General features: G+C 41.4%; 1 protein-coding gene across 4 annotated transcripts in view; it reads right to left on the reverse strand.

Annotated features, from left to right (window-relative positions):
* TRIM67 (tripartite motif containing 67) overlaps window positions 1–27,184 on the reverse strand; it is a 168,690-nt gene that overhangs the window by 81,349 nt on the left and 60,157 nt on the right. For all 4 annotated transcript variants that reach the window (XM_075339643.1, XM_075339641.1, XM_075339642.1 and 1 more), the window contains exons 3-4: window positions 13,312–13,434; window positions 6,308–6,418 (exon numbers count right to left, since the gene is read on the reverse strand). In XM_075339643.1, the coding sequence (XP_075195758.1) occupies window positions 6,308–6,418; window positions 13,312–13,434 (234 nt within the window). The remainder of the gene's footprint in view (window positions 1–6,307; window positions 6,419–13,311; window positions 13,435–27,184) is intronic.

The following is a 27,184-nucleotide window of genomic DNA, read 5'->3' on the forward strand; positions in this document are numbered from 1 at the left end:
AATCTCTGATGATCCCCTGAAGCACAAATCCATCAAATCCTTTATAATCAAATGTAAATAACATGGTACCACAAAAAACTTGCTAAGAGAGCGGCGCCCGACCAAACTACCAGCCTGGGCAAGGATGGCATTATTCAGAGAGGCAGCACTGAGTTCCCATGCAGAGCATTAAATATCTGTCCATAATAACACAATAAGCCATACCTTCCAGAGAGCTGGCCTATTTGGAAGAGTGACCAGAAAAAAAGCCTTTATTTACAGCCAAAAAATTGGATGGCTTGTTTTGAATTTGCCACATGTGGGGGATTCCCCAAATTTATGGAAGAAGGTGCTGTGATCAGATGAGAACAAAATTTAAGTTTTTGAACATCAAGTAAAACGCTATGTCTGGTGCCAAACCAACACAGCTCATCACCCCAAGAACACCATCTACACGGTGAAACATGGTGGTAGCAGCATTATGCTGTCAGGATGTTATTTGTCAGGGGGAACAAGGAAAATGGTCTGAGTCGAGGAGAATAAGGATGGTATGAAATACAGAGATATTCTTGAGCAAAACCTGTTTCAATCTCAGTGAATTGAGACTAGGATGGAGGTTCACCTTCCAACAAGACAGTGACCCAAAGCATACTGCTAAAGCAAACGTACAGCACAGACCAAAAGTTTGGACACACCTCATTCAAAGAGTTTTCTTTATTTTCAGGACTCTGAAAATTGTAGATTTACATTGAAGGCATCAAAACTATGAATGAAAACATGTGGAATGAAACACTTAAAAAAGTGTGAAACAACTGAAAATATGTCTTATATTCTAGGTTCTTCAAAGTAGCCACCTTTTGCTTTCATTACTACTTTGCACACTCTTGGCATTCTCTTGATGAGCTTCAAGAGGTAGTCACCGGAAATGGTTTTCCAACAATCTTTAAGGAGTACCCAGAGATGCTTAGCACTTGTTGGCACTTTTGCCTTCACTCTACGGTCCAGCTCACCCCCAAACCATTTCGATTGTGTTCAGGTCTGGTGACTGTGGAGACCAGGTCATCTGGCGTAGCACCCCCTCACTCTTCTTCTTAGTCAAATAGCCCTTACACAGCCTGGAGGTGTGTTTGGGGTCATTGTCCTGTTGAAAAATAAATGATGGTCCAACTAAACGCAAACCGGATGCCATAGCATGCTGCTGCAAGATGCTGTGGTAGGCATGCTGGTTCAGTATGCCAATGAATTTTGAATAAATCCCCAACAGTGTCACCAGCAAAGCACCCCCACACTATCACACCTCCTCCTCCATGCTTCACTGTGGGAACCAGGCATGTAGAGTCCATCCGTTCACCTTTTCTACAAAGACACGGTGGTTGGATCCAAAGATCTCAAATTTGGACTCATCAGACCAAAGCACAGATTTCCACTAGTCTAATGTCCATTCCTTGTTTTCTTTAGCCCAAACAAGTCTTTTCTGCTTGTTGCCTGTGCTTAGCAGTGGTTTCCTAGCAGCTATTTTACCATGAAGGCCTGCTGCACAAAGTCTCCTCTTAACAGTTGTTCTAGAGATGAGAAGGTGTGTCCAAACTTTTGGTCTGTACTGTATTTGAGTGGCCTAATCAAAACCCAGTCCTTAATCCAATTGAGAATCTATGGTCAGACTTGAAGATTGTTGTTCATCAGAGCAAACCATCAAACTTGAAGGAGTTGGAGCAGTTTTGGCTTGAAGAATCAGCTAAAATCCCAGTGGCAAGATGTGGAAAGCTTATAGAGACTTATCCAAAGCAACATACAGCTGTAATTGCCATAAAAGAAAGCTCTAAAAAGTACCCACTTTATGGTGGTGAATAGTTATACACACTCAAGTTTCCGTTATTTCATCCTATTTATTGTTTGCTTCTCAATAAAATGCTGAAAATCAAAGGTTCACAGTTGTAGGCATGTTCTTTACATAAACTGATGTAAATCCTCAAAATCAGTGAAATTCCAGGCTATGAGGTTGTAAAACACGAAAAATTCCAAGGGGATGAATACTTTTGCAAGGCACAGTAGAATGGTAGAATGGGGATGGTTGGATTATCTAAGCAATTTTAGCTCCTGTAAATCTTGGCTTTCCTGCATTAGAGAAGCTGTGAGAAAAAAAAAGCAATAACAGTAGAGATTTACATTTTGTGTCAAGAGGTGTGCGTTTCATTCACAAGTTTACGTAAGGCCTCTTTCACACGTACGTGCCTCCGGTACGTCTTTGGCAGTTTTCTCACGTACCAGGCAGAGACACGTACACAAGTACACCAATGTTACCCTATGGTAACAGTCACATTAACGTAAATCCACACAGAACATGTGTCTGTGTGGATTGTACGTTTGTGCGTGCTCAAAAACGGCCGACATGTCCACGTTTCCTCCGGCATCATGGGTGTCACATAGCCTGCACCCGTACCACACGGATGTAGTATGGATGCGGTCCCATGTGACACGCGCCGGAGAAACACGTGTCATTATTTTAAAATAAAAAAAACACATACTCACCTCCACCAGCCCTGCAGAATCTTCCTCTCCAAACAGTTGCTGCCGTCCGCAGCTCATTATGAGCGTGTTAAGGAGGTGGGCGTGATGTCACGGCCGCTGATCTCCGCCCCTCCGCTCGGCCAGAAGCAGCAACAGCGGGGAGTCAGCGGGGCTGGAGCCGAAGATCAGTACCCTGGACAGCAGCAAGGACCACGTGAGTATTCAAATTACCGGTTCTCCATGTGTTATCGCGGATAGCACACGTAGAACACACGTGGTCCGCACGTACCGGAGACACGTACTTACCAAACGCAACACACAGGGGAAGGAAGAGGGAGGGGGAAATCCATAGTCTCAATAAATATTCCATCACCAACCCCACAGCACCAAAGTCCAACACAGCCAAACCCATAGGGAATGATAGTTTTGTATGACATAATCATTTTACAATGACATGTACTGAAAAAAATTCTGAGTGGGGTGAAATGGAAATAAAACTGCAATTCTGTCATTTGTTTGGGAAGAGAGGGTGGGGGGTAGGGGGGTTGCTTTTAGGCCCGTTTCACACGTCAGTGAAAAACACAGACGTTTTTCACTGGCGTGTAAAACACGCACATGTCCCTGCGTGTGCCGTGAATCACGGCACACGTGGGTTGTCTAAGTGCAATCCGGGCTCCGTTCTCCGTGGCCCGTGATTGCACTTAGAAAACAACTCACCTGTGCGCGCTCCCGCTCTCCATGATGCTGATCGCTCCCGCGGTGCAGCATCCGGCCGGCGGTGACCCCCGCAGCAGCTGCCTCCGGGTCGGCTGTGTCGCGCATAATGAATATGCGCGACAATAATGAGCCGGCTCAGAAGCAGCCGGCAGAACGGGCTGCAGAGGACATCGCTGGACGCCGGGTGAGTTAAAATGTTTTTTATTTTAAAAGAACGTTTTTTTCCGGCACGTGTTTCACGGACCACACCACTGCGTGGTCCGTGGAACATCAGTGATGCCAGAAAAAAATGGACATGTCTCCGTGCGGCAAACACGCACACGCGGGTACGCCGCATGGAGACACGTGCAGTGAAAAATCACTGACGTGTGAGCAGACCCATTCATTATAATGGGTCTGCGTATGTCAGTGATTCTGGTACGTTTTAAAAAAAGCACAAACGTCCCAGAATCACTGACATGTGAAAGGGGCCTTACAGTGATCAATAATTATTATTATAAAAAATATATAAAAACCATTTGAATCGAAAAGGAAGTGGTACTTTGTCCTGTAGGTCAGTCTGGCTATGGAGATAATACATTTGTAACACAGTGCCTTTTTTTAGTGCATAAACTGAAGATTTCTGTTACTTTTTTTTTAAATTGACATATTCTGATAATTTATTAGTTGATAGAATTTTCTTTAATTTTTTTAAGATTTTGCCACTTTTTTTTTTAAAAAAAAGTGTGATTTAACCCCTTCACGACCTTGGACCGATCTATCCGTCATGGATCGTGTCCCGTTAAGCCCCGCCCCCTGCCGCGGGCAGGCGGCGGCGGTCGGCACACATATCAGCTATTTTCAACAGCTGACATGTGTGCCTGCTAGCCGCGGGTGGAATCGCTTCTACCCGCGGCCATTAACCCCTTAAATCTTGCGGCCATGTTTTTTACTTACCGCCGCCCCCACCAGAAGTCACGTGCGTGATCACGTGACTATCGGTGGTTGCCATCGTAGCACAAGGTCATGTGATGACGCCTGCAGCTACAAAGTTTCACTTTCGTTTTTCCTCGGCTGGGAGCAGAGGGAAAAAGAAAGTGACTATTTCTGCTGTTTACAGCTGTATACCTGTGATCAGCAGATAGCGATCAGCGATCGGATTGCTGATCACTATAGCCCCCTAGGGGGACTAGTAAAATAAAAAAAAAAGTAAAAAAAAAAGTTTTAAAAAATAAAAAAAAAATAAAAAACCTAAAAGTTCAAATCACCCCCCTTTCACCCCATTGAAAATTACAAGGTTAAAAAATAAATAAATATACACATATTTGGTATCGCCACGTTCAGAAATGCCCGATCTATCAAAATATAAAATCAATTAATCTGATTGGTAAACGGCGTAGTGGCAAAAATATTCCAAACGCCAAAATTATGTTTTTTGGTCGCCGCATGTTTTACGCAAAATGCAATAACAGGCGATCAAAACGTAGCATCTGCGCAAAAATGGTACTATTAAAAATTTTAGCTCGAGATGCAAAAAATAAGCCATCACTGAGCCATAGGTCCCGAAAAATGAGAACGCTACGTGTTTCGGAAAATGGCGCAAAATGTACGCCACTTTTATTGGACAAACTTATGAATTTTTTTTAACCCCTTAGATACAAGTAAACCTATACATGTTTGGTGTCTACAAACTCGCACTGACCTGAGGCATCACATAGATACATCAGTTTTACCATAAAGTGAACACGGTGAATAAAACATCCCAAAAACTATTATGCGATCACACTTTTTTTGCAGTTTTTCCACACTTTGATTTTTTTTTTGCTGTTTTCCAGTACACTATATGGTAAAACGTATGGTTTCATTTAAAAGTACAACTTGTCCCGCAAAAAACAAGCCCTCATATGGCAAGATTGACGGAATAATAAAAAAGTTACGGCTCTCGGAAGAAGAGGAGCAAAAAACAAAAACGGAAAGTGCCCGGGGGCTGAAGGGGTTAAACTTTCAAATTTTATTAGCTTCACGCATATGTTTTTTTATATATATATATATATATATATACTCTTATTCAGTTTTCATTAGTCTCCCTTAAGGGACTTGAACCTGTGATCACTTCATCAGTATACTGGCTGGGGGTCATAGCTGCACTACCACTGGTGCCCGATGATTAAAAAGTGGTTAAGAATGGGTGAGGAGATCAACATGCTGATATTCTTAGCCTCTTTTTGACAGTGGCATGTAAGAGTTGCTTTTGGATGCTGGCTGTATTACAGAGCTGGCACCTGCACTGTATGGAATAGGCTCTGCTGCTGAGAGGATGGCAAATGCCACTAGGGGGTGAAATATTGACCTATCCTCATCAATATAAAGGTAGTGTACACCCTTTTAACATTGGAGCTGCAGTAAGGGCTCAACCAATCTGGATAAAGTCAGAATGCAATGTTCTGTATCTAATTAAGTACACACTTAAGGCCGCTTTACACACAACGATATTGCTAGCGATCTCGTTAGTGATGTGACATGCCCAGATCGTTGTTACGATTTGCCGAGATCGCTCATAGGTCGTTTTGTAGCGGTCACACATACACATCTCACAAACGACGCTATATCGTTCAGCGGTATATTGTTTGACCAAGGCGGTCGTGTGGATGTTGTTCGTCGTTGGCAGGGTGTCAAACGTAGCAATCTGTCTGCTGCGTTCCAAACGACGAACAATATTTTGAAACTGAACGACGTGTCAACGATCAACGATTTTCACCCTATTTGCGATCGTTCAGAATCGCAAGTAGGTGTCACACGCAACGATGTAGCTAACGATGACGGAAGTGCGTCACAAAAAACGTGACCCCGACAACATATCGTCAGATAAATCGTAGCGTGTAAAGCCGCCTTTAGTATAATATGTACAGTATATTATAGCAGCAATTACATTTAGAAAGCACAAAATTGATATACGGAACCTCATTAGGATATACAGCCTATAATATCTGTCATATCCTATTGTCTCAGATTATAGATATGTGTATAAAGTTTGATTAGTAACCAAATTACAATCACATAACAATCATCACAGGCTTTGAAAGTCATGTACGTTTTTTTACAGTAATGTATTCCATGCTCGTACCTGTAAGAAGCCAGAGGGATCATTTTCTTTGATCACTTCCAGGCAGTATTCCATTAGCCCAGTTGACTGGCGCAGTTTCAGTGTACAGTGATTTATCTGGTCCCAGACAACCTGAAAAAGAGCTGCACATTTTAGATAATCCCCCTTGGTAAGGATTAGGATATCTTTCTGATGTAGCTATATGGTTGCAGCACGCTGTGCTAAGAGATACCTGTTGTTTCAGTCACGTGCCTGTTAGTGACTGAACAAATAATTGTTTCCCGACTTGACATGAATCTCACACCTTTAGCATAATGGACATTAATATTGATTGTCTAAATAGTGACAATGACAATTGTACCACCCTGAAAAGTCTTTTACCAGGTTTCAAACAAAAGAAAGGTAGCAACTTTCAACAACTGTTTTTTAGCAGAATGACAAATTTTTGGCTGAATTTTGCAATGGTTCGTCCAAAGAAATTTAGGGTCATTCGTCCTATGATTATGGGAAGACATAGACAACAGAGGGCCTCTGTGCTAGAACAGGCTATATCGCCTTGCCTCTTCTTATGTGTCTCTAACGATTCCTTAGTAGTGATGAGGGAACTGTTCGGTGCTTGTAACAAGTATTTTGATGCTCGGGTGCTCGGTACTCATTTATTGAGTGTAATGGAAGTCAATGCGGAACTCAAGCATTTTTCCTGGAATCCCTAGTCTTTGTGAGCCATACAATAATTTGCTCTGTCTCTTGCATACTATTTAATATTTCAGCGTAGCAGCAGGCCCCCCATGCCTACTAGGGCCCAACAGCACAGGTCGCACATATTGTATGTCTGTCAATAGTATAATGTATGATTACTAAGGTTAAAATGGATCTGTACCCATGAGGCCTCTGTCACTGAGCAATACTGTTCCATAATACACTCATGCCGTATCCTGAGCATTTACATCATATTCTTTACCTATGCCTACTTGTTATTATTAGATGTGATGCTATATATTTATAAATAATCATATTAGAGGGATATTAAAACGTCTAAGGACCTTAAACAGTTTTTTTTTCTTATTTCACATACTCTGTAATACATACTTAAAGAGAAATTCTGGTGATTATGTTAGGTTGCCATGTCAATTCTCATCTGTAATTATGATGCTTGACATCACTTTTAATTTTATAGGGGTTTTTTTTATAATCAAATTTCAAACAAAATGTGCAGGATTGGTTAAACGATCTAGGAATGCCCTGAGTCTTCTTGGTTCAGTGTATTTTGCAGTGGCCAATAAATCACTACCAAGCTACATATTATTTCTTGTAGATGTTATGAGACTATGGAAATCACTTCTGCCTCGCTTTTCTGTCATCTGAGTTTATATGCACACAATTTGGAATGACCTCTACAGTGGTGATGTGCAGGGGTGTAACAATCGCACTCACAGACAGTGTGTGATCCCATCTGGGCCCATGTAGGAAGGAGGCCTGTCGATGACAGCTCTATTTTCAGTTGAACGGATGTTCTCAGATACACATTCAGCTGAAGTGTATTGTGGCGCAGATCTACCAGATTCCTGCCCCACACTAGCTGTAGTGACTGCCGGCCTTTTAGAGGGCAGCAGCTGATGTGAGAGTGCCCATCACAGGTGTCACATGATGTCACTGCCATGCTCTGCCTGTCCCCATGTGCCGTCTACGGAGAAGGAAGAGGGAGGCTGCTGGTTGTGGCAGCACAGACAGAAGAGTTGAAGACTGAGGGCCATTATAGGAAGAGGCCAAGATGGTGAGATATTGCTAAAAAATGAAGGCCAGGATTTGAGACATTATTAAAGGATGGCGCCAGGACAGGACTGTTATTACAGGATTTTGCCCTTTTGATGGGGGGCATTCTTAAATAAAGAGCCAGGACGGGGACATGATTACAGGATGGACATTACTACAGAATGGGGGACATTACTACAGGACAGAGGACATTATTTCAGGGGGCCATAGATTTAACCAATATGCATGTTGAGGCCCCTGTAAATATGAAGCACCTGGGCCAACTGCACTCTAGTTACACCACTGGTGATGGGTTGTTAGCTAGAGATGAGCGGTCCATCGAGGTTTGGCTCGCCGGCAGCAAACCAGCCTACCTCCACAGGATTGACCTTGAACTCCTGATCAAGTCACTGATTGGCAGTTTGAGTCGTTTGGGTGGACGGGCTTTTCCAAACTTTTTTTTGTTGCACACTACATGTGATCACACTGTTGTCACCCCCAGTGTGCACCATTCAAACACTGCATGTGGCTCACATTGGGATGAGCACCAAGCGTACCTGAGTACAGCGTTGCTCGCACGAGCTTAGTTCGCACATAAAGCATCCAACTCCCAAACCAGAACCTTGATTTTTAAATTTGGTGTTTGGTTCGAAAACCAAACCTTAGGTTCACTCATCTCTATAGGTAGCAAAAAAACTGGCACTTTGCTTCGGCTCCTTTATATGAATGATAATAGTGCTAAAAAACAGAAGTGCTGATAGGGTTTTACCAGATAAGTACAGGTTAGTATATAGATAAATACACTCACCAAAAATGGTTGTGAAGGGTCACAACCACCGTAGATAGCATAGGATAATGGCGGCTGCCGCGGCCCCACGTGCAGAAGTCTTCAGTGTAGGAGGAGAAAAAGGGGTTAAACCCGCGCAATCCGCCAAATAAGATGTAGAGATGTTGATAGTTTAATCACTCTTTTATTCCATAGGTCTACGCGTTTCAAGGTGCAGGGACCTCTTCCTCAGGACCAGAAAATCAACATGTTGATTTTCTGGTCCTGAGGAAGAGGTCCCTGCACCTTGAAACGCGTAGACCTATGGAATAAAAGAGTGATTAAACTATCAACATCTCTACATCTTATTTGGCGGATTGCGCGGGTTTAACCCCTTTTTCTCCTCCTACACTGAAGACTTATATGAATGATGGCAGTTTGCTGCAGTCTGAGCATGAAATGCACTCGATTAACTGACTCTGACTAATGGTCAAATAACATAGCCAAGCTGCTGATGAGGACACAACTATGTAGGTTCCCCAGCAGCTCAAATGAAACCTTCAAAATCCTGCAGCCATCATGAGTGGATCTTCGCCTGCAGTGAGATAACCCTGACGGTTGCATTTGCTCCCTTTGGGAACTAAAAAAATCATCTTTTATTGTTGAGCTGATCCAAATAATTTTCTTCTCCAAAAATACCTGTAATGCCCATACTACAGGTATGTCTCAATTTAAGCCTTCTTGAATTGTAGTAAATATTACATGTGCTTAGATACCAATACTATAAAATCTTACTGCATATGGTATAAAAAAGGCCTAAACCCTAAAAGTTTTTTGAATTTTTTAATAAAACAATCACTGATCTCGGGGAGACCAGCCAGAGAAAACACTGCCGGCAGCCAGCGAGGGCGCTAAAGACAGTGAAATCCTAGGTACATTGCCCCCTGGGAAATATGCAAATCAAAAAGGTCCGTGGAGCCTCTGTTAGGAGTCTCAACACAGAATCCAGCCAGATATCCCTCCGGGAAGGGCCCAGCCAAGGGATGACTCTTTTTAGGAGACCACCATAACCACCATATTAAGTGGCCCTTTTAGTCAATATCCAACTTTTTGACAAGTTTAAAGATATGACAAGGGAAATACCAAGGCCAGGTATCCATCCACAGACAGCTGTTTTGGGGTACTGCCCCTCATCAGTGTGGAGTAGGATTCTGGCCAGGTGGGAGCAATGCCTAGTAGACCAACAAAAAAAAACAATCACTGATCTCGGGGAGACCAGCCAGAGAAAACACTGCCGGCAGCCAGCGAGGGCGCTAAAGACAGTGAAATCCTAGGTACATTGCCCCCTGGGAAATATGCAAATCAAGCTCCACGGACCTTTTTGATTTGCATATTTCCCAGGGGGCAATGTACCTAGGATTTCATATCTTTGTCTTTATCTATCTTTGAGATACATGGGAATTTCCTATGATATTTATGTTGTTTAGGTTAATCTCATATAAGAGGATCCTCTTGTGGGATCCTGGTCAGAATAATTCTTAATTCTGACAAAAAACGTTTTTCTAGTAGGCTATGAGGCCCCATTTTGAATCTCCTGATGAACTCCATCTAGTATAGAGGTGGAGGGAAACGCGTCGAGCTTTCAACTGTGATTACTGATGGATATGAGAAACATCTCAGGACCCTGAAAAAAGCAGATAAGTCATTCTGATTTGTCCTATAAATTTAGTCTATTTTGCGTCATTGTTTGAGGCAGAAAATTACTGAGGGACAGCCGTAGAGGAATGGGGGCATTGTACAAATTAGAATGTACTCCATTGTGAGACAGGGTACAGCACATCAAGGGACAGTCGAGGACTGAATTTATGTAAATTTTACTTTTGACCTTGAGTGTTCAATACCTTGTGGTAAAATTAAGTAAAATAGACTGAGATGTGCAGCGAGTGGGTTGTCACTACCCAAAAATCCTATTCCCATTAATTAATAAAACTGTTTGTTGAAATAGGGATTAAAAAGGGTGAGAGAAGGGAAAGCTGTCGAGGAATGGGGGCACTGTAAAAATAAGGGTGTACTCCATTAACAGGCAGATAAATGACTCAGGAAAAGTTAACTAAGGCTATCTACATTACTATTAAAATGATCCCTAATATATTCTATATGTATTTAAAATTCCTCTCCTTTATAGGATAACTTGAATAAGTCATATTTGGGAATATCTTTGTGTCAAAACCTCCCTTGGTGTGAATTTTTGTGATTTTTGTAGTTTTTTGTTGAGTTTGTCGTTTTTAAATATATATTCTAATAAAATGTGATTTTAGAAATAGGTATAATCTGTCACAATAAGTAATTCTGTATACCTGGAAGAAAAACAGTTTTTGTCTGAAAAATCGTGATTTTAGCTAGACCAAGACCAAGTGGGCGTTAGTAGATTCATCTCTGAGGGCAATTACCTTTTTGCCTGCATGACACTGACAAATCATAAGCAGGCATCAGGCAGGGGAAATTAAAGAACGCCCCCTACCCCAGAGAAAGGCCAGCTTTCTCCATTGAGACATGTAATCACAGACAGCTTTGCTCGCCTTACTGATTTTACTGCCGGTATGTATTACACAAATTGACTTTCTATAAATATTATTCTATATACAGTTGAAACCAGAAGTTTACATACACTATCTAAAAAGACACATCTTCATGTTTTTCTCACTACTTGACATGTAATCAGAATAAACCTTTCCCGTTTTAGGTCAATTACGATTACCAAAATTATTTATATTTGCCAAATGCCAGAATAATGAGAGAAAATGTTTTTAGGCATTTTTATTACTTTCTGCAAAGTCAAAATTTTACATGCACTAAGAGTAGAATGCCTTTAAACAATATGGGACAGCTCATATGATGATGTCATATCTTTGGAAGCTTCTGATAGGTTTACTGATAACATCTGAGTTAATTATAGACACACCTGTGGATGTATTTTAATGCACATCTAAAACACACTGCTTCTTTGTTTAGCAAGAAGAAATGAGCCAAGATCTCAAAAAGAGAATTGTGGACCTGCACACGTCTGGTTCATCATTGGGTGTAATTTCCAGATACCTGAAGGTGCCTTGTTCATCTGTACAAATAATTATGTGCAATTGAAACAAGATGGGAATATCCAGCCACCATACTGCTCACGAAGGAAACACATTCTGCGTACCAGAGTTGAACGTGCTTTGGTCAGACATGTGCATATCAACCCAAGAACAAAAGCAAAATACCTTGTGAAGATGCTGGCGGAAGCTGGTAAGATTGTGTGATTATACACAGTGTAACAAGTACTGTATCAATATGAGGTGAAAGGCTTTTCTGCAAGGAAGAAGCCATTACTCCAAAAGAAACATAAAAAGCCAGATTAATGTTTGCAAATGCACACAGGAACAAAGACCTTAATTTTTGGAGACATATCCTGGGATCTGACAAAAATAAAATTGAACTGTTTGGCCATAATGACCATCGTTACGTTTGGAGGAGAAAGGGAGAAGCTTTGAAGCCTAAGAACACCATCCCAACTGTGAAACACGATGGTGGCAGCATCATGTTGTGGGGTTGTTTTGCTGCAGAAGAGATTGGTGCATTTCACAACATAGATGACATCATGAGGAAAGAAGATTATGTGGCAATACTGAAGCAACAGCTCAAAACATCAGCCAGGAACTTAAAGCTTGGGTGGAAATGGGTCTTCCAACTGGACAATGACCTGAAGCATACTCCCAAACTGGTTACAAAGTGACTTAAGGATAACAAAGTCAATGTTTTGGAGTGGCCATCACAAAGACCTGATCACAATCCTATTGAAAATGTAGGGGCAAAGATGAAAAGGCAGGTGCAATAAGGCGACTTACAAACATAGTTTAGTTACACCAGTTATGGCAGGAGGAACGGGCCCAAATTCCTACCAAATATTGTGAGAAGCTTGTGGACGGATATCCAAAATGTTTGACCCAAGTCATACAGTTTAAGCTCAATGGTAGCAAATACTAATGAAATGTATGTAAACATTTGAATTTGCAGAAAGTAATAAAAATGTCTTAAAACATTTTCTCTCTCATTATTTTGGCATTTGGGAAATCTAAATAATTTTGGTTCCTAATTGACCTAAAATGGGAAATATTTACAGTATTCTGATTTCATGTCAGATAGTGAGATAGTGAGAAAAACATGGAGATGTGTCTTTTTAGATAGTGTATGTAAACTTCTGGTTTCAACTGTATACACAATGTTAAATCACCTCTGAAGATGAACATATTTTTTAATTAAAAACAACAGAATGGATACTACTTAGCATTATTAAGAAATTTAGCAACAATTATGGTATAATAAACTGTATTGACAAGAAAAATCTGCATTACTATAGGAATCACATCAGCACAAACCATATATTCTCATCATTATTATTGGTACTACTTTTACTATGACAAAATATTTCTTCCAAGCCATAGTCCAAAGCTTAAAAATTGCTCCTTACCTTGAATTTATGTTCACGTTCCTTTGTGACTTTGGTAAGCAACTTTGCCTTTTGACGATTTAATGCATCCACTAGAGCATCACATTGAGCAACCAAGCATGCTTCATACTCTAGTCCATTTTCCTAAAAAAAAAAAGTCAATCATGTGTAAGGTATTAACTACATTGAAACCAAAAAACTAAAAATATGTTCAGAGTTGAATGTACTGTATATGTGAAAAGGGCTGTGGAACTGTTAAGATATTGTGAGAGAATACAAGCCAGTTTGTATTTTATAGAAACCATCTTGTCTTATAACTGAATGAAATTTCTGCACACAGCCCTGTGGATCTTATTGGTGCATGGTAATATCTTTGTGTGAACTACTATATAAGCTGGTCACATGATGTAATAAACAGAATCTCTCAGTACACCATGCTAGGCTGTGCTGCATTGATTTCTCCAAGCCCTTGTAAAAAAAATATTATTAATTTGGACTTCCAAGGGCACAGATCAGAGTATTGTGCTCACAAACATGGTGTCACGAACAGGGACCCAGACACATTACACAATCCGGATTTTGAGTGAAAATTGATCCTCTGGGGAAAGTAATGCTCATAGCGGCAGCATATAAGGTAAGAAAATTTAATTCTTACACTTGCATTACTTTCCGGAGAGTTTGATCTATTTTCCATCTGGGTGAGTTATTTTGTATTAAATTGTCTGGTTCAAGATCTGAGACGGTTATCTATGCCTTTGCGAACTGTGTACATGAGAAGTGATCAGTGTGTAATTATGGATTTAGCATTGTGCTGGTCATTGGTCTGTCGGGATGGATTGTAACATTGGTGGACTGTATTGATGATGAATGCCCATATATGGTATCGACCCTGAGATGTTGCGATTGATGGTATTCGTCTAACAAAATGGTCAGGCATGGAAAAAGACAGAGAGAATTTCCATAGGGAAAGGTAGGAGTCCCCACTGGTTTTATTTCTCTATATCTTTTTGGTGTACCTGTTGAAATAGACAGAAGATGGGTGATCTGTAAAGGAGGTTACAGATTGGCTATAGAGTTCGGTCTGCTGTTCAAAAAGGTTTATTGGCAAAAAAGATTCTGAAAGAATTGAAGAAAGTAAATGTATAAATGTTCCAGTACAATGAACGTGTGCAGTGTGTATTGTACAGAATCTTTGATGGAGGTTGTGGAATCCTGAGTTCAGGTTCAAAAAGGCTCTTAACAGGGATCATTCTAACAAAGAGAATACCTGGAGCAAACACAGACAGGCAGCACCCCCACCCCCCACCCCAGATCTGAAAGAGGGAGCTAAGCAGTCCCTGAGTAACTTCAGAAGAGAAAAAGGGGGAAAAAAACCCTGACTGAGTGTTGAATGAACAAGTAATTATGCTGGGTTTACTATGTTAACGCACCTTTTGATAATTGGGAGATTTTTGATTACTTTGTTGCATACTGAATACAAATCATGTATAAATGTAGGCATTCATAGAATAGTAGCCAATAGTAAAACACATAACTGCTTAATAATGTTGACACTCTCAGTATACACCTAGCTTAGCCAGGCCCCTCTCAATAGTTTTTTGTTCCAAAGCTGAAATCCCACCCCTTATAAACTTTTTTGGATTTTCTGGCATAAACAGCTAAAATAATATAAAATAGTATATTTGCTTAATCAGCCATTCAATAATTGCAAGTCAGATATAAATGGGTGAATATCTTGAGGAATGGTAAATATGAAATAGAAAGATGTAACTGCCCATATAAAATAATCAGTATTTTAAAAGTTCAGCAGTATATATTTGATAGAATAGGGGGAGATAAATATATATCTTTGTACCGTGTTAGCCAAGCCAAAAATATTAAAGGACTTATCCCAATGATGATAAAGGTATTTATCCATTTGTAAAATAATTAAATAGATCCAAAATAGACGTGTACTTTGAAGAGCAAAAGTGACAAAGCTACTTGGCTGAAACTTTAAAACAAAGAAAGATTAGGGTTTTTTTTCTTCACTCTAACTTCTAGGTAGCATCCCTCATCTACAAAGTAACATAAACATGGAATATGGCCCCTCCCAACCAGAGGAGCAAGTTGTGGTTTCTTTGTTCAACTTTTAGAATTAAAAGAATTTACAAATTAAATTAACATTAGTTTCACCCGAATGATTAAATTAACTTTGCAGAGAAAATTAGATTTGTTGAAATATGCAAATTATAATTTTTTTTTGTTTTGTTTTTTATTGTGATTTACTAGGAAAATATATTTTTATTTTGTGCCTCTGCATACAGACTGATAGTTTATTATTTTGTTTTGATTCCCTTTCACGAATATAGTGCCCAAAATTCACCAGCAATGTATATTGTTGCAAAGACTTACATTCTGAATAGGAATTTATATGCAGTATATACATGGACTTTGCTATATCCAGAGGTTGTGTTGCTTTCGTTTATAGTATGTAGGTAATTTATTGCCTGCTGTCCTATTTTTCTATTATAGAATAGCAGCCTACAGAGGCCATACAACATAGAATTTGTTAAATCGTTATGGTTAATACTTCAGATTTTATATTGATTGTCATTTGGAAAATTTATATACCTATGATAATTATGTAGTTTGCATATGGTTCAAAGTGTTAGTCAGAAAAACTCTTAGGGTACCGTCACACTTTAGCGATGCTCCAGCGATCCCACCAGCGATATGACCTGGTCAGGATCGCTGCTGCTTCGCTACATGGTCGCTGGTGAACTGTCAATCAGGCAGATCTCACCAGCGACCAGTAACCAGCCCCCAACCACCAGTAACGCGTGGAAGCTATGCTGCGCTTGGTAACTAAGGTAAATATTGGGTAACCAAGCAAAGCACTTCGCTTGGTTAGCCGATATTTACCTTGGTTACCAGTGCACACCACTTAGCGCTGACTCCCTGCACTCCTAGCCAGAGTACACATCGGGTTAATAAGCATACCGTTTTGCTTAATTACCCGATGTGTACTCTGGCTACGGGAGCAGGGAGCCGGCACTGGCAGCCTGAGAGCGGCGGACGCTAGTAACCAAGGTAAATATTGGGTAACCAAGCAAAGCGCTTAGCTTGGTTACCCGATATTTACCTTGGTTACAGCTTACCGCAGGCTGCCAGTAGCCGGCTCCCTGCTCCCTGCACATTCAGATCGTTGCTCTCTCGCTGTCAAACACAGCGATGTATGCTTCACAGCGGGAGAGCAACGTCAAAAAAATTAACCAGCACTGTGTGTAACGAGCAGCGATTTCACAGCAGGGGCCAGATCGCTGCTCAGTGTCACATGTCACACACAGCGAGATTGCTGATGAGGTCACTGGTGTGTCACAAAAACCATGAGTCAGCAGCGATCTCGCTAGTGATCTCGCTATGTGAGAAGTACCCCTTACACAGCGTATTTTAATCCTATTTATATTGATAGATTTTATAGCTAACTCTCAGACAGCCTTAATCTTCTTTAAACTAGCAGAGTCTATGGTTTATGGCCTTGTTGTGAAGCATATATGCTTTTGGATAATATGATAATACTGAGCCATCCCATTGTTCTGTGGATGCAATAAATAGTTGCCTGCTAAGACTAAAGTTCAGAACAAGACTGGTACACAAAGAAAAAAAAAGGGGGGGGGGGAAGAAAACCCAAAACAGCAACATTATCAGATATGGTTATGTATATGTAGATTGTCTAAATCATAATCTAAATGCAATGTGCCATTCCTTCATGCCATAGATGTGGGACTTAACAGTTTTGAATCCAGTTATCAAGGTATCAGGAGGATTCTGAATTCAAAAAGGGGAGAAGGAGGTCACCTATTATATTCTTTTACAGTAGAGGTTGCAGCAGACATATATACTAGAGAGACCCTGAAACTGGTGCTTCCCCTGCAACTGTTAAATTTCCTAGATTACTAAAAAAAGAAGAAAAAAAAACATGACTGCTAAGTGAAATAGGAAAATCTTGTCCTTTATATGTTATTCATTTATTTATTTATTATTTTCAGCCATGCAAATTATAGACAATCACTAACTATCATAGTGAAAGCTAAAGTTATAGAATCTAATGTATATTTTTAATTTTCTTTTCATAGATGGAACAAGATGATAAGATGTTGATTCTACACTGTATATGCTACGGTTTACACAACATGAGGTAATAAAAAGCCGAATCACTCCCTCCCATCCTATTGGTGCAGGAGGCAGTAAAGATGCCTTCTCTCGGATATGTAGAGCAAAATGGGTAAGATGGTCAAATGTGTATGTAGGTGGTAGATCTTTCCTAATGTCGCATGAGATCTCTATAAAGACCGTAGAATGCGTAGGAGCCTGGATGGAGGCTCTCCTGTTATTAAATGAGCCTGGTAAAGTGAAGATCAAGTTTAGACCTGAGCTGACAATGATGAAGCCAAAAAAGATGCTTGCACAGATGCAGCCGACAAGGAAGCAGAAAATGGGCCTAGGGTTGAGAGTCTTTTACAAATACGGACTGGCACCTCAGTGGCACCTGTCATGTCCGTGGCACTTGTCACTCCTCATGTTCTTAAAACCCTACAGGAACAAGCGATTCACAGGGAATGTAGTGGAGACACAGGGAGCCCAGCTGACTGAGGAATGTCTGTGAATAAAGAGCGGTAAGCTTTCTCTGCCATGAGCTCTCTTCTCAGTAATAGTCCAGGTAACCCATGGACTAACATATCTGACAAAGAAAGCTATCAGTGTGTGATTTGCTAGACAGGATATAGGTGACACCAGGGTTCAGTACCCAGGTGGGCAGACACACCCAGTTTTGTAAGACGTGTGCATAAAACAATGTAGGAAAAACTGTAAAGATCCAGCAGAAACACTTCACTCGTACGCTGTACCTGTTCCAGGACTGCAGATTTATTGATTTATTATAGACTTATACCATGAGTAGGTTTTATGCAAGTTTGTGTGTGTTGTGTAAATTCCTTTCCAGGGTTGATCTGAGACATATCCAGTGCAGAAAACGACATAATTGCTGAAAAGCACATGATGGTCCTAGTATGTAAAAATGGGGTTCTGGAAGTGGTAAACGTGCATATTTTATAGGAAGGTGCATCTTACAGTAACTGGGAAGTAGCAGCTTTCAACACTCCTCACCCTCCACAGAGCAGTAGGAAGGTGGAAAGGCTGAATGGGACAGTCAAAGTAAAAATCCAAAAGGTAAAGGTGGAAACTGGCAAGTCGTGGACCGAATGCATGTTTTTTTTTGTTTTCTTAATAAATAGGTCCCTATATAAGATTTTTTTGGTTTAGCACCTAGAACATGATTATATTTTCCGCAGATACTTAAGATTCAGCAGGATATAGTGACCAGGGGTGTACGAGTTTTATATGATTGACTAAATAGTATGATAAACAGGTGTATGCTCCAATTCCTGATCCTAAATCAGTGTCAGGAACACGTAGTGACTGAGTGAATGAGTGATCCTAAAAAGACAAGCAAGAAAGAGCCATGAGCCAAGACTAGATGGGCTGTTCCAGCTTCTCCTAACCACAGAAACTTCGATGAAGCTTGGGGGAAAACCCATGTGGATGCACAGCAGTTGTTGTAAAGAGTCACAACGCTAGCTGACTGAGGATCACAACACACCATAATGCTGGACTATCTAACATAGGACATTATGGGATATCTATAGATGGGGCTGATATATGGGAAATAGCCAAAATAAGGGAACAATGGTTACAGGAGCATAATGCAAACAAGGACTCATGGTGGATAAACATTCTCTGTCCTGAACTAAACTATTAGCTTAAGGCTTTAAGTGGGCGATTTTCATGAATAACACACACCTATATATACCTGGTATTGTCTTGTGTGTTAGTATATGTAGCCGTAAAAGTGCTACACTCTATTATACAAACAGGTAATCAGGTCTCTATGTAAGGGATATCCTGTCAAAGAACTTCTGTTCATGGAATACGGAAACAAGACAAGAAGAGATCCATTAGTGTTGTGATAGAATTATGGGTATCCAGGTAGGGAACTGTGGTGAAGCAGGTACGAAAGTACCGAGGACGCGGGTAGCGTGCACCTATATACCTCCTGATATACCCAGAATTCGTCACAAAAGGGGGGATTGTGAGAGAATACAAGCCATTTTGTATTCTATAGAAACCATCTTGTCTTATAACTCAATGATGTCATAGGGTTTAGCTTACACTGATGGGCGGGGAGGTTTCACTAATCTGCACAAATCCCTGCGGCTCTTATTGGTGCATGGTAATTTCTAAGTGTGAGTTACTATATAAGCTGGTCACATGATGTAATAAACAGAACCTCTCAGTACACCATGCTAGGCTGTGCTGCATTGATTTCTCCAAGCGCTTGTAACACAAATCTTATTATTTGTTGTTCCAAGGGCATAGAAGTAGAGTATTTTGCTCACAATATTAATTAAATGCAAACCTCTTAATGCTTTTTAATATAATTGTTTTTAGAAATATGTCCAAAATACTACAGAAGGGGCTTAAACTTTTATGAACCCTTCAGGATTTTCTATATACTGTATTTGCATTCATATGACATAAAACTACATCAGATTTTTATAGAAGGTCCAAAACTAGATTAAGAGAACCAAATCAAATAAACAAGTTAAAAATATTATGGTTTGTAATTGTTTAATTCATAAAAATTAGCTAATATCACGTCTTTGAGTGGCAAAAGTATGTGAATCTTTAGTATTAGCAGACAATTTGAAGAGTTGCTAATGCTCACCAGGCTGGAAAAGATTATAAAACCATCCCTAAAGAGTTTGAACTCCAATCTATAATCACATTGTCTACAGTTAGAGAAGTTCAGGACAAATATTACCCTCTCCAAAAGTGATCGTCCACCAATGATCACTCTAATAGAATATAATAGTCTGAAAGGTCACAAGGGAACCTATGGTACCCTCTAAACATCTTTAGGCCTCTCTCACATTAGCTAATGTTAATATTCATGAGCCCACCATTAGGAGGCTCATGGCTCATGCAGTAAGACAATGACGCAAAACATAGAAGTAGTTCTACAAAAGAATTGTTAAAAAAGAGTAAAGTTGAAGTTTTGGAATGGCCATGTCAAAGTCCTGTCCTTAATGCTATAAAAATATTGTGGAAGGATCTAAAGTGAGCAAATCATGGGTGAAAATGAACCAACATAACAGAGTCAAAGCTGTTTTGAAGGGAGGAATTGGCTAAAATTCCTCCAAGCCATGGGCTGAGAGGCAGTTCCTGGAAATAGAGTGCTATTCTTTTAATAGGGAGGCCACGCGCACGCATGCTAGGTGTTTTCCCAGGGAGCCTTTGTGGCACGCGAACACCCTGGGGGAGAGGAAGGCAGAAAAGCACATGGACAGCTGTGGAGCTCCAGGTAAGGGTGCAACCCGGCGGCAGAAAGTAAGTTGGTATCCCTGCAGGGATGCCTAAGCTACAACACCCCTCCTTTATGCACCCTCTTCTTCAGGCCTGAAGGAGATTTCTTCTCCAGCAGCTTGACTTCAAAGATGGTGGGTAAACACATGGCCAGTGGACGGGGAGGACTTGATGGTGGCTGCTGAAGGGACTCCTTCCTGGACCCTGAGAGGAAAAGGGCACCAACTTCTAGGGTAGGTCTCACTGGATCCTCACGGGACATGCATGAATGAAGTGTTCTGCACCTCCACAATAGAAATACAGTCCCATGGGTCAATGGTAGTCTCGACATTGGTCCGACATGCTGACATGGTCGATATGCATGGGCTCTGGGGCATAAGCAGCAACCAGAAACTGGAATATCAGCGGCCTCTGGGGGGATGGATAGCTAACCTATAACGTTTGACCTCCATGGATCACTCCTGGAACCTAAAGTCGACCGGGTAGCCAAGGAAATCAGGTCAACCAGAGAAATGGGAATATCATGGCCAGACAAATCTTCCCAAAAAGCAGCCACCTGCACCTGATTATTTCAGCCTAGTTCCAAAGAGAAGGTGCGGAAATGAACCCCATATTTGCTGACAGTCTGCACACTGACATAATTGCAGGAGGGAAGAAGCAGTTTTGGCGACTTGACCTGGTTTGTAAAAAAAACCTTCCGAAAGGTTTAGGACATCAGAGGTGACCGGTCTCTTCTCTCCCACAGGGGATTGATCCAAGTGAGAGACTCCCCGCTGAGGTGTGACAGCAGGAATGCCGCTTTGACCCACTTTAAAGGGAACCAATGTGACAAAAGTTCAAAGTACATGGAGCACTGATTGATGAACCCTTGACATTGCTTGGGATCTCCATGAAAACATGGTGGAGCAGACAAACAGGGTCAGGATTCTGACGGTGCCCGAGCTAAAGGCTGGACAGGTGCTGAAGATCCAGGTCGTTCAGATGGTTGATGACAGTTCACAGAAAAGACAGTATCTGTTCTTGCTGTTCCTGCATGTCCTGAGCAAACTGTAATGCTCACGACCGATGTTGGGGCAGCGATCTTTTGCATTATGTCAGAATATAAGATTAATGCCTCAAAAACAGAAGCACTTTCATTGAACATCCCCCAAGATGCGTTAGAAAAATCTACTAGCTAAATGGAGTAACCTCTCAGTCTGTGTCTTAGGCCGTATATCAGGTAGTGAAAATGTCTCTTTTCAGAAACAAATTTAGTTCCTTGAGACTCTCCCTGTCATGGTTCACGTTTTCTCTCCTGTCTCTTCAAGCCTGTACAATGAGATTCTAGTGGAATAATAATGGTCATAGAATTTCCAAACAAATACTTACCTCTAGTAGATCGTGGGAGGGGGGTGCTGTCCTTCCCAGACATTATAAAATATTTCTGGGATACACATTTACGAAGGATCCCAACTTTGGCCTCATTGTGGACAGAAATAGAGAAGCTATGGTTGGCGTTTATACATCCAAATTCCCTTCTATGGACAGGTCTACCCCCTAGGATCTCTAAACCTCTTCTATGTCCAATGCAGTTTACTGGGGATGTCTAGCTCTCCTGCAGGAAAAAATGGTCTATTACTGGATTTCTGAGAGTCTATTTAGATTTGCAGACATGATTAATGGGACTTAATTGGAACTACACTAATTAAAATAACTTCAATTAAATTTTTCTATTACACTCTGTGAATTTCTCTTATATATGTAAATCTAATATATAAACCTGAGTGAATGTACAGTTAGGTCCAGAAATATTTGGACAGTGACACAAGTTTTGTTATTTTAGCTGTTTACAAAAACATGTTCAGAAATACAATTATATATATAATATGGGCTGAACGTGCACACTCCCAGCTGCAATATGAGAGTTTTCACATCCAAATCGGAAAAAGGGTTTAGGAATCATAGCTCTGTAATGCATAGCCTCCTCTTTTTCAAGGGACCAAAAGTAATTGGACAAGGGACTCTAAGGGCTGCAATTAACTCTGAAGGCGTCTCCCTCGTTAACCTGTAATCAATGAAGTAGTTAAAAGGTCTGGGGTTGATTACAGGTGTGTGGTTTTGCATTTGGAAGCTGTTGCTGTGACCAGACAACATGCGGTCTAAGGAACTCTCAATTGAGGTGAAGCAGAACATCCTGAGGCTGAAAAAAAAGAAAAAATCCATCAGAGAGATAGCAGACATGCTTGGAGTAGCAAAATCAACAGTTGGGTACATTCTCAGAAAAAAGGAATTGACTGGTGAGCTTGGGAACTCAAAAAGGCCTGGGCGTCGACGGATGACAACAGTGGTGGATGATCGCCGCATACTTTCTTTGGTGAAGAAGAACCCGTTCACAACATCAACTGAAGTCCAGAACACTCTCAGTGAAGTAGGTGTATCTGTCTCTAAGTCAACAGTAAAGAGAAGACTCCATGAAAGTAAATACAAAGGGTTCACATCTAGATGCAAACCATTCATCAATTCCAAAAATAGACAGGCCAGAGTTAAATTTGCTGAAAAACACCTCATGAAGCCAGCTCAGTTCTGGAAAAGTATTCTATGGACAGATGATACAAAGATCAACCTGTACCAGAATGATGGGAAGAAAAAAGTTTGGAGAAGAAAGGGAACGGCACATGATCCAAGGCACACCACATCCTCTGTAAAACATGGTGGAGGCAACGTGATGGCCCACATTCAGCCAAATACCGCAAAGTTGATCGGACGGCGCTTCATAGTACAGATGGACAATGACCCCAAGCATACAGCCAAAGTTACCCAGGAGTTCATGAGTGCAAAAAAGTGGAACATTCTGCAATGGCCAAGTCAATCACCAGATCTTAACCCAATTGAGCATGCATTTCACTTGCTCAAATCCAGATTTAAGACGGAAAGACCCACAAACAAGCAAGACCTGAAGGCTGCGGCTGTAAAGGCCTGGCAAAGCATTAAGAAGGAGGAAACCCAGCGTTTGGTGATGTCCATGGGTTCCAGACTTAAGGTAGTGATTGCCTCCAAAGGATTCGCAACAAAATATTGAAAATAAAAATATTTTGTTTGGGTTTGGTTTATTTGTCCAATTACTTTTGACCTCCTAAAATGTGGAGTGTTTGTAAAGAAATGTGTACAATTCCTACAATTTCTATCAGATATTTTTGTTCAAACCTTCAAATTAAACGTTACAATCTGCACTTGAATTCTGTTGTAGAGGTTTCATTTCAAATCCAATGTGGTGGTATGCAGAGCCCAACTCGCGAAAATTGTGTCACTGTCCAAATATTTCTGGACCTAACTGTATGTGTGCATGTGTATGTATGTATGTATGTGTGTGTGTGTGTGTGTGTGTGTGTGTGTGTGTGTGTCAGCTAAAGGAATCCGCACTGTTGCATTTACAATCACAAAATTTTGCACAGACACTTCATGTGACTCAGGGAATGTCATAGACTCTGTTTTGAGAAAAATATTTAACCCCACACTTCACAGTTACTCTCCAAAAACCCTGCCTCCATTAAAATGAATAGAGCTGGGAACTACAGGCTATTAATAGCAGCTGTGATTGGTTGCTATAGGAACAAAGGACATTCATAGTATAAGAAGCTTATGTGTGAGGTAATATGATGTTGGTGAGACGGATAGAGACAAAGACAGACTGAGAGACAGACAGACAGAGACAGAAAGACGAGATTTGATGTTCCTTGCTTGCTGTCCTGACGAAGGGAGCTGTGACTCCTGAAACGCGTAGACATGTGCATGCCAATGAAAGAAGCATAAATCTCCATTGAATCCTCTGAATCCTTGGCGCGGATTTACAACCCGTTTTCCTTGTCCACTTTCTGTTATCAGAGACAGAAAGACAGACACAGACAGAGAAAGAGGCACACAGGGAAAGAGACAGAGACAGATAGGAAAAAAAAGCCAGACAGACAAAGGCAGACAGAAAGACACACGGGGAAAGAGACAGACCGGGAAAGAGACAGACAGAGACAGGCAGAAAGGGGAAAAGACAGACAGCAAAAGAGACAGATAGAGAGACAGACAGGGAAAGAGAAGGGGAAAGAGACAGACAGGGAAAGAGACAGAGAGACAGGGAAAGAGACAGAGAGAGACAGACAAGGAACGAGACAGAGACAGACAAAGACAGACCGAGAAAGAGACCGATAGGAAAAAGACAGACTGGGAAAGAGACAGACCTGGAAAGAGACAGGCCTGGAAAGAGACAGACCTGTTAAGAGACAGGCCTGATAACAGAGAGCATGAGAGAGGGGTGTTCAATACTGCGCCAAAATATCACTGGGACAGATGTTCAGATTAATGTAATTATTCTGACATTAATCTGAACATCTATCCCAGTGATCTTTTGGTGCAGTATTGAACACCCCTCTCTCATGCTCTCTGTTATATGCCGTTTTTGGGTGGCTGCAGCCTTTGATCAAATTCTACATGCGATTACAGTTGTTGTGACTCTCACAACGATACCTGGTGAGTAGTTTCACCCCCCTCCCACCCCTTATATACTGGGGTAAGACCCTATATGCGCTTTCTCTCCACAGCTATCTCGTCTCAAGAGACAGGCCTGAAAAGAGACAGACGGGGAAAGAGACAGATGTAGAAAGAGCCAGACGGGGAAAGAGACAGACAGGGAAAGAGACAGACACCAAAGAGACAGACAGAAAGACAGGGAAAAAGATGGGGAAAGAGACAGACAGGGAAAGAGACAGACAAGGAAAGAGGCAGACAGAGACATGCAAACAGGAAATGAGACAGACAGAGAGATGGACAAAGACAGACAGGGAAAGAGATGGTGAAAGAAACAGACGGGGAAAGAGACAGATGAGGAAAGAGACAGACCTGGAAAGAGACAGACGGGGAAAGAGACAGACCTGGAAAGAGACAGACGAGGAAAGAGATATAAGGGGAAAGAGACAGACAGGGAAAGAGACAGATGGGGAAAGAGACAGACCGGGGAAAGAGACAGACTGGAGAAAGAGACAGACCGGAGTAAGAGACAGACCGGGGAAAGAAACAGATGGGGAAAGAGACAGATGGGGAAAGAGACAGACCTAGAAATAGACAGACCTGGAAAGAGACAGACGGGGAAAGAGACAGAAAGACACAAGCAGACAGAGAAAGAGACAGACAGCAAAATAGACAGACAGAGAAACAGACAGGGAAAGAGACGAGGAAAGAGACAGACAGGGAAAGAGACAGACGGGGAAAGAGACAAAGAGATGGAGACAGACAAGGAAAGAGACAGACAGAGACATTGAAACAGGAAAAGAGCCAGACAGCAAAAGAGACAGACAGAGAGATTTACAAAGACAGACAGGCAAAGAGGTAGACAGGGAAAGAGGCAGATGAGGAAAGAGACAGACCTGGAAAGAGACAGACTTGGAAAGAGACAGACGGGAAAAGAGACAGACCTGGAAAGAAACAGACCTGGAAAGAGACAGACGAGGAAAGAGACAGACGGGGAAAGAGACAGAGACAGATAGGGAAAGAGACAGATGGGGAAAGAGACAGACTTGGTAAAGAGACAGATCGGGGAAACAGACAGACCGAAGAAAGAGACAGACCAGAGAAAGAGACAGACCGGGGAAAGAGACAGACGGGGAAAGAGACAGATGGGGAAAGAGACAGATGGGGAAAGAGACTAACCTGGAAAGAGACAGACCTGGAAAGAAACAGACGGGGAAAGAGTAAGATGGGAAAAGAAACAGACGTGGAAAGAGACAGATGGGGAAAGAGACAGATTGACACAGAGATAGAGAGAGACAGACACAGAGATAGAGACAGACACAGAAATAGAGAGAGACAGACAGGCACAGAAATAGAGAGAGATAGACAGACACAGAGATAGAGAGAGACAGACACAGAGACACAGAGATAGAGAGACAGAGAGACTGATACAGAGACATACAAACAGGCAGACACACAGAGACAGACAGGGAAAGAGACAGATGGATAGAGACAGACATACACACAGAGAGTGGGGGAGAGACAGAGAGACAGTTACTATCCCAGGCAACGCCGGGTACTACAGCTAGTTAAACATATAGCTAATTCTCTCTTTGGATCCTGACGAGTCTCTTCGCCAAATGATTTTGATTTTGTGCTGTAGAAGAGCTCTTCCACTAAAGTCTGATTTCTGATATCTATAGGATAATTTGGACCACTCATTTGTTAGACATTCTTATATGATCAAATGGGAGGCCTTTCTCGGTAGGGAACTGATACCTCAGTTTCGGCAGACTATTTGGTCTAAAGCAGCTAAAACCACAATATATACCCTGTACAAAAAAATCAATACAAGATTCTTATGTTTTCATATTGTAACGGGGTGCCAGGGGCGCCTCTGGGCTTGTAGTCGTGGCCCCTTCTGTCAGGCTTACCCCTGGCTCCGCCGTCACTATCGGGACGGGAGATGTCTTGGTGGGGCAGAGTGTGGTGGTGCAGATGTCGTCCGATGTATAAA

This window comes from Anomaloglossus baeobatrachus, chromosome 3 (assembly GCF_048569485.1).
Source record: "Anomaloglossus baeobatrachus isolate aAnoBae1 chromosome 3, aAnoBae1.hap1, whole genome shotgun sequence".
In the NCBI taxonomy this organism is placed as follows: Eukaryota; Metazoa; Chordata; class Amphibia; order Anura; family Aromobatidae; genus Anomaloglossus; species Anomaloglossus baeobatrachus.